The sequence below is a fragment of the Uranotaenia lowii genome, chromosome 2 (assembly GCF_029784155.1).
Source record: "Uranotaenia lowii strain MFRU-FL chromosome 2, ASM2978415v1, whole genome shotgun sequence".
NCBI lineage: Eukaryota > Metazoa > Arthropoda > Insecta > Diptera > Culicidae > Uranotaenia > Uranotaenia lowii.
This window is the reverse complement of record NC_073692.1, coordinates 431,749,000-431,757,371: the sequence shown is the minus strand read 5'-3', so window position 1 is coordinate 431,757,371 and position 8,372 is coordinate 431,749,000. Positions and strand designations below refer to the sequence as shown.

The 8,372-nt window shown below is 33.8% G+C and overlaps 1 protein-coding gene across 1 annotated transcript; it reads left to right on the top strand.

The window, feature by feature from the left end:
* The first annotated feature begins 1,140 nt into the window (after window positions 1-1,140).
* LOC129747282 (protein deadpan-like) lies at window positions 1,141-5,831 on the top strand. Its single transcript, XM_055741425.1, has 3 exons — window positions 1,141-1,495; window positions 4,697-4,792; window positions 4,859-5,831. The coding sequence occupies exons 1-3, from the start codon at window positions 1,394-1,396 to the stop codon at window positions 5,744-5,746; spliced, it is 1,086 nt and encodes a 361-aa protein (XP_055597400.1). The 5' UTR covers window positions 1,141-1,393; the 3' UTR covers window positions 5,747-5,831.
* The last annotated feature ends 2,541 nt before the right edge of the window (window positions 5,832-8,372 follow it).

The following is an 8,372-nucleotide window of genomic DNA, read 5'->3' as shown; positions in this document are numbered from 1 at the left end:
GTTTTCCGTAGTGCCTCAAGGCAATCACTTGGGACCTTTGCTTTTGATTCTTCTGATGAACAATTTGCCGGACTCTCTTTCGGATGTTTTCGTACTGATTTACGCAGATGATGTGAAACTTTTTTTGACAGTAAAAAAATAGAAGATTTGTATGCCAAAATTTTTTATTTCTGAGTGAAATAACTTTGTCCCATCCACTTGAGAAGGAATAACTAAGGATCGGTATCCAGGAGCACACTACTTTTGAGCAAATAAGCGTATGGTTCTGTTGTCCACGTTACTTCCTCTCTGTGTTTCAGTTCCAGTACTGCACAGTGGGCCCGGCCGAGCATAGATGGGTAGAAAATATATTTTTACTACTCATACATATGTGATATAGCTCAGTAAGCAAGTCAGTTGCCTCCTGAGCCGATGTCCGTTAATTCCAACCCAAGCGTAATCATTGAACACAATTGTACCGGATAAGTTATTCAATAACTCTCCGCCAACTGCAACGTTGATAAAAGGTCGCAAATGCCATAAAGATGGTAAAACGACTATAATCGAAGCAAAAAAAATAGATGAAATAAACAACATGACAGAAATTCCTAAATTTTTATAAAACCGCCATCGACATGTGCAAGTTTTTGTACTACGTACGTATGCTCTTTGAGTCTATTATGCGCTATACTGTGTTCCGTTTGTTTCCCTCTTTTTCGGGTTCCGTTCTAGCGTGGGAAAAACAGATCAAATCCATCGAAGACGGTGATGACGACGAACGACCACGAGGAAAGTGGCAGGGTTGGACGCATGGGTTTCCTTGTTTTTTTCTTTGTTCCTTCTTGCATACCTATAGATACGGTTTTGGTGAGAAGGAAAGTCAAATTTATTATACGCAGTAGCCGCACCGCACACACATATCACTGAGCGCGATGCTATGCTATGCTAGAGGTTTCACGTTCACGTGAAGGGACACCCTAGTTCTGGTGCGCCACCACACACCAACGAGCGCACAGAACAGAACGGAACAGAGCAGAACAACCGTGGGAATTTGGGACCCCTTAGTGGGAAAAATTTGTAGAGCAGAAGGGGGAATAAATTGTTATAATGATATGACTGTCGTCGTCACATGAGAAAGAACCACCAAGCATAAGCATGTGGAATTGCGTATGGCCCACGTCCAGGAGCAGGACAGGGAGTGGGAAGGCAAGATGTTTTGATCAAATAACATCACACCCGACCACACCAGATCGATGGGAACGGTTAGATTCCGGTGCAATCATTTCTGGTTCGGAAGTACTCGGTGAAGGTTCGAAAAACGTAGTCGTGTAGCGTAGTGCGTTGGTGGCGATCGCGAGTAAATAACGGATATATCTACTCAGGTGAAAGGATTCGATCAATCGAATAGGATTTGATGGCTCATCAAGGACATCCGGATGCCCACGGGGGCGGTGTAGGAGGAGATGATCGTGATGCAGAAAATTATCTCCGAAGGATAAAAGCGGAAATACGAAAGGTGTGTTTAGTGTGACACGTGATAGTGCATAATAACAACATTTAAAAAGTGCTTAGTTATCGACCATTTAGGATGTGGGAGGATTTTCAGAACTTACTTCGAGATTGATCACAGTGATTGGAAGTGAATAAAAAAATCATTGAAAGAACCCAACGGTTTGCGATCAGTGAAAAGTAAATAAATTTCTGTTCGAATATAAATTGAAGGGTACTGCAAGAAATCGCCTTAATTTAGGCTAGTAACAAAATCCAAGATACCAAATATTTTTGAAGAGAATCATGAAATTTATGGATTTTTCAGGCATCAGGTATCAGAATAGGAGTAGGCTTAAGAACGGCACGAGGATAATTGAGTATTTGGAAATTAGTTATGTGGAGCTTTAACGTGATGAGAAGATTCATGATTTTGGACACCAGCGGGACGTTGCTCGCGAAATACCATATCATGGATTTTTTTTTGAAAATTGTAAGATTCCAAATCCTATCAAAATCGAACGGAAAAATTGTGCTTCTTGAAGTATGGTAACAGAATTTCATTTCTGGAAGTTTTGTAGAAAGATTCTGGTTGATGAGCCCGATAGTATACTTCTCGGCAGTCTTCAGTGCTTGAAAATTTTAACCCTTTATGAAAAAAAATGTTCAATCGGACAGGATTGAGAATGCCAGGTTTTGATTTTTTAACCCTCGAAAATCTCTAAATGGGGAAAAGAAGAGCATAAGTGGCGAAAATATATATCCTTATTTATGTCATTTTTGTCATTTTTGTCATTTTTGTCGTTTTTGTCATTTTTGTCATTTTGGCATTTTTGTCATTTTTGTCATTTTTGTCATTGTTGTCATTTTTGTCATTTTTGTCATTTTTGTCATTTTTGTCATTTTTGTCATTTTTGTCATTTTTGTCATTTTTGTCATTTTTGTCATTTTTGTCATTTTTGTCATTTTTGTCATTTTTGTCATTTTTGTCATTTTTGTCATTTTTGTCATTTTTGTCATTTTTGTCATTTTTGTCATTTTTGTCATTTTTGTCATTTTTGTCATTTTTGTCATTTTTGTCATTTTTGTCATTTTTGTCATTTTTGTCATTTTTGTAATTTTTGTAATTTTTGTCATTTTTGTCGTTTTTGTCATTTTTGTCATTTTTGTAATTTTTGCCATTTTTGTCATTTTTGTCATTTTTGTCATTTTTGTCATTTTTGTCATTTCTGTCATTTTTGTCATTTTTGTCATTTTTGTCATTTTTGTCATTTTTGTCATTTTTGTAATTTAAGTAATTTTTGTAATTTTTGTCATTTTTGTAATTTTTGTAATTTTTGTAATTTTTGTAATTTTTGTAATTTTTGTAATTTTTGTAATTTTTGTAATTTTTGTAATTTTTGTCATTTTTGTAATTTTTGTAATTTTTGTAATTTTTGTAATTTTTGTAATTTTTGTAATTTTTGTCATTTTTGTAATTTTTGTAATTTTTGTAATTTTTGTAATTTTTGTAATTTTTGTAATTTTTGTAATTTTTGTAATTTTTGTAATTTTTGTAATTTTTGTAATTTTTGTAATTTTTGAAATTTTTGTAATTTTTGTAATTTTTGTAATTTTTGTCATTTTTGTAATTTTTGTCATTTTTGTCATTTTTGTCATTTTTGTCATTTTTGTCATTTTTGTCATTTTTGTCATTTTTGTCATTTTTGTCATTTTTGTCATTTTTGTCATTTTTATCATTTTTGTCATTTTTGTCATTTTTGTCATTTTTGTCATTTTTGTAATTTTTGTCATTTTTGTCATTTTTGTAATTTTTGTTATTTTTGTAATTTTTGTAATTTTTGTAATTTTTGTAATTTTTGTATTTTTTGTAATTTTTGTAATTTTTGTAATTTTTGTAATTTTTGTAATTTTTGTAATTTTTGTAATTTTTGTAATTTTTGTAATTTTTGTAATTTTTGTAATTTTTGTAATTTTTGTAATTTTTGTAATTTTTGTAATTTTTGTAATTTTTGTAATTTTTGTAATTTTTGTAATTTTTGTAATTTTTGTAATTTTTGTAATTTTTGTAATTTTTGTAATTTTTGTAATTTTTGTAATTTTTGTAATTTTTGTAATTTTTGTAATTTTTGTAATTTTTGTAATTTTTGTAATTTTTGTAATTTTTGTAATTTTTGTAATTTTTGTAATTTTTGTAATTTTTGTAATTTTTGTAATTTTTGTAATTTTTGTAATTTTTGTAATTTTTGTCATTTTTGTAATTTTTGTAATTTTTGTAATTTTTGACATTTTTGTCATTTTTGTCATTTTTGTCATTTTTGTCATTTTTGTCATTTTTGTCATTTTTGTCATTTTTGTCATTTTTGTCATTTTTTGTCATTTTTGTCATTTTTGTCATTTTTGTCATTTTTGTCATTTTTGTCATTTTTTTTCATTTTTGTCATTTTTGTCATTTTTGTCATTTTTGTCATTTTTGTCATTTTTGTCATTTTTGTCATTTTTGTCATTTTTGTCATTTTGGTCTTTTTGGTCATTTTTGACATTATTGTCAATTTTGTCATTTTTGTCATTTTTGTCTTTTTTGTCTTTTTTGTCTTTTTTGTCTTTTTTGTCTTTTTTGTCATTTTTGTAATTTTTGTAATTTTTGTAATTTTTGTAATTTTTGTCATTTTTGGCATTTTTGTCATTTTTGTCATTTTTGTCATTTTTGTCATTTTTGTCATTTTTGTCATTTTTGTCATTTTTGTCATTTTTGTCATTTTTGTCATTTTTGTCATTTTTGTCATTTTTGTCATTTTTGTCATTTTTGTCATTTTTGTCATTTTTGTCATTTTTGTCATTTTTGTCATTTTTGTCATTTTTGTCATTTTTGTCATTTTTGTCATTTTTGTCATTTTTGTCATTTTTGTCATTTTTGTCATTTTTGTCATTTTTGTCATTTTTGTCATTTTTGTCATTTTTGTCATTTTTGTCATTTTTGTCATTTTTGTCATTTTTGTCATTTTTGTCATTTTTGTCATTTTTGTCATTTTTGTCATTTTTGTCATTTTTGTCATTTTTGTCATTTTTGTCATTTTTGTCATTTTGGTCATTTTTGTCATTTTTGTCATTTTGGTAATTTTTGTCCTTTTTAACATTTTTATTTTTTTTTGTTTTTAGAGTTTTTTAAATTTCGGTTGTTTTGTTTTGTTGAATCTAATTTCAATCACATATTTTCTTTTTATTTCAGACCAACAAGCCAATAATGGAGAAGAAACGCAGAGCCCGTATCAACAACTATTTGAACGATCTCAAAGCTCTTCTTCTGGATGCAATGAAGAAGGATGTAAGTTTTGATCTTCGGATACATTCACACCACACGTGATTATAACACTCTTTTTGAATCTTTTAGCCGATTCGCCACTCGAAGCTGGAGAAAGCTGACATACTTGATTTGACAGTGAAACACCTACAGGACATGGAAAGACGCAAACTGGCAGTGGCAATGGCCGTCGATCCCACGGTGGTCGACAAGTTCAAAAGCGGGTTCAACGAATGCGTAGACGAGATCGAAAAATATCTCGGTTCGGTTTCCAACGTTGACGCAGGGCTAAAACAACGAATAACCGGTCATCTCAAATCTTACCTCCGGTATCAACGGTTTCCTGGACAACCTGCCGGCCTGGCTGGTCCTTTCGGGAACATTTTCGGACGGGCAGCTGACGAAATCAACAACAATGGACGATTGGCAATGGACGGCGTATCGCTCATCCCATCGCTGCTTCCCAGTGGAGAACTCGCCTTCATCATGCCACAGAACAGTGTCAACGGAATGCCATTCTTCCCAAGACTATCGACAGCACCCACCGTGTTGTCCTCGCTCAGAAGCCAAAACCAATTCAAACCCATCAGTAGTCAGGAGAAACAATCCTATGACCCAAGTCCTCCTCCGAGTCCAGTATCGGAAGACCAGGACAGCACGAAAGATGATCAGAAGACACCGCTGTTGAAGAAGAGACCCAACATTCTTATGGAGAAGTTCCTGACTGCATTCCCCACACCTCCGACACCGGAAGACAGTCAACGGGTGTCCGCATTCCGTCCGAGTCATAAGCTGATCGATCGCATTCAGCTGCATCAGCGGGACTTGGCCAAAAGTGCGGAATACGAAGCGACTCGTGCTGCCAAGCGTAGGAAGCTGAATCAAGAAAGCGAAGACTCGAGTGATAGCGATAGTAGCAACGAGGAAGAGCAGGACCCCAAAAACAATACCGGAGGGGATATGTGGCGTCCCTGGTGATGGCTGCTGAATACGGGATTAATTTAAGAATATTGTGATAACAGATAATAATTTGTGGAAGAGTTGAGAGGAAAACAAAAAAGTTGGACGGTTGGTACATATTTTTATTACCTTCTTATCCATTTCTCGAAAGCTTTAATATAGGATTAAATATTCAAACTTTCAGCTTTAATAGTCGATTGTTTAAATAAGTAATTAATAAAAAAGTCTATGTTTAACTTGATTTTGGTTTTATTTGTAGGTAGGCAAAAATAATTTGGAAGTTTTTTCAGAGCTCTAAGATTTTTTTAACTCATTTTTATCCACGGGTTGAAAAAGTTGTTTTTGTTTTTGGAAACATTATCTTTTTCCACAAAAAAAATGAATGTTACCGATTTCAAACCTTAAGTGTCAATGAGCTCAATCGGTCAACTCTAAGAGGTGACTAAGCGCTGCTTATTCTAGCGAATCGGCAAAAACCATTGTTTCGGCAATAACTTGAACAATGTTAGTCCGACTGTTTTACAAATTGGTTAAAAAAAATTGTATGATTCTACACAAGTGCTGCAGTTGCCATTCCAAGCCATTACAACTACATAAAACTAACGTGAAAATTAAAACTTAAAGGATAGAAATCAGTACAATGTAGAATATGGTTATCGTTTATCATTTCGGAAAAAAAACATAAATCTTGAAAATTAAAAAAAAATATTAATTTGAAATTTGCATTTGAACATTTTACAGATGTTTTTTAAATATCATCATAAACTTTAAAAAATATTCTAAAAAATAATCTACAAACAAAGCTTGAGCAGGTAGAGAAAAACTGATTGCATATTTAAACATAATTCTCCGCTTTCTCGGACATCCCAAATTCGCCAGATCACGCTCGACTTGGTCTAACCACCTCGCTCGTTGCACCCTGCTTGTATGTATGAGTAATCAACGCAGGTTTGCGTTGGAATTGAGTTCAACTTCATTTATTTCCTTGGTCAAGTCTTTATACAATTACTTAATTCTATTGCGATTATCATCTTGTCGCTAACTGGTTCCCAAACTCAGAATCAGTTCTTATATCTTCCCAGCAAACATTTTTGCAGGTATATTTCTCAACAACTTTGTTATACGTCTCGTATACATTATAGAATGATCGTATGAAACTCGAAAAAATAGCATTTACCCATCAAAGTGGAGGCAATATATGTACGTACATATTTTCAACTTCTGGCTGAAACTGAAAGAATGCAAGAAAGCACAAGTTTTTTCTCTCAATGCATGCGAACCGTTGCCAGCGACAATGTATACTACCTCTGTTATTGGGCAATTATTGCAAATATACCTTCTGATTTTTAGCAATCTGTTTGCACTGCTGGTCGCAGAGAGAACAACAAAGCTGTTCTCTCACATGACACACGCGGGAGAAAGCAAAGGAACAAAATCGTCTTCAAAATCTGAAAACATGGCGGACTTCATAACAATTTTTACGACCTGTTACTTGCGTTAGTTGGAATTACGATTTCCAGTACCGATTTTAATTACTTAAGTTATCATTTTAATGCGATTTTACATTTGCTGGGATATCGGATTCTGATATATCCTCTCAGAATAAACTGCCAACACTGCTGGGTTACTTTGAACCACATGCTGTGTTGGCTAAGTTGATGGTGTATGATGACAAAATTTGTATTGTGACAATATAGGTTGTCAAAACGCTATTGTTCTCAGTATGCGAATTCTCGCTAAATTTGAAATACTCAGAGCCCGGCTACCTTTTACTCAGACGTCGCCACATGTATGAAGCAGCCGACGGCTGATCTTAATGGACTCAGAAATCAGCGGAAAGATTACTCAGACGGCAGGAAATTCGCCACTCAGAGAACTCGAGTGCTTGAAGGCGACAACTGAGTAAATGTTGAACAGTTTGTACGAGGTGGTTGAACTTGGTTGGTTTTGTGCAGCAAAAACATGAAATTTTACATGGTGAATATATTGATTTTAAAAGTAATTTCTAGATGTTGATACGGTTTTATTTATATTTCAGAATTCTGCGACGAAGTGATGATGGTCCAAATAGATTTGCCATCTAGTACGGCATAATGGGTCCCGGCCCGGGAGACAAAACCCGACAGGCAAAAAAAAAATTCAAAAAGTTTGCGGATTTTTTTTTAAAATAAAGGTGTATGAACAATATTTTGACTTTTATTATTCATCAATCAACAAATCCATCATTTGTCTGAATAATAATACAGGATTTAGTTATTCTAGCATTAAAAAGGGCCAAAAACCGCTTCAGAATTATTCGCGCATTCTGAGTAACCATGACTCAGTTGTCGCGAAAAGGGCTGTTAGTCAGTTCTGAGTAAAGGCCGTTTAGTCAGAACTGAGTAGGTGCGGTTTTGGCGACAACTGAGTAACCGCCACTCTGAACTGAGTAGCTGAAAGTTAGCGAGTTGACTGAACAAAAGGAAGACCAAACCACAACAAAACAATGTGGTTTTGGTTCTTCACTCAGGAGCAGTCGGCAGCGATCCGGAATCGAATCGTCCCAGGCCAGGAGGACGAATTTATTAAGAGGATCCGAAAAACTATGAGTATCAACAGAAGCGAACACCTGTTTTGCAGGATAGTCGTCCATCATTCTCGCAAC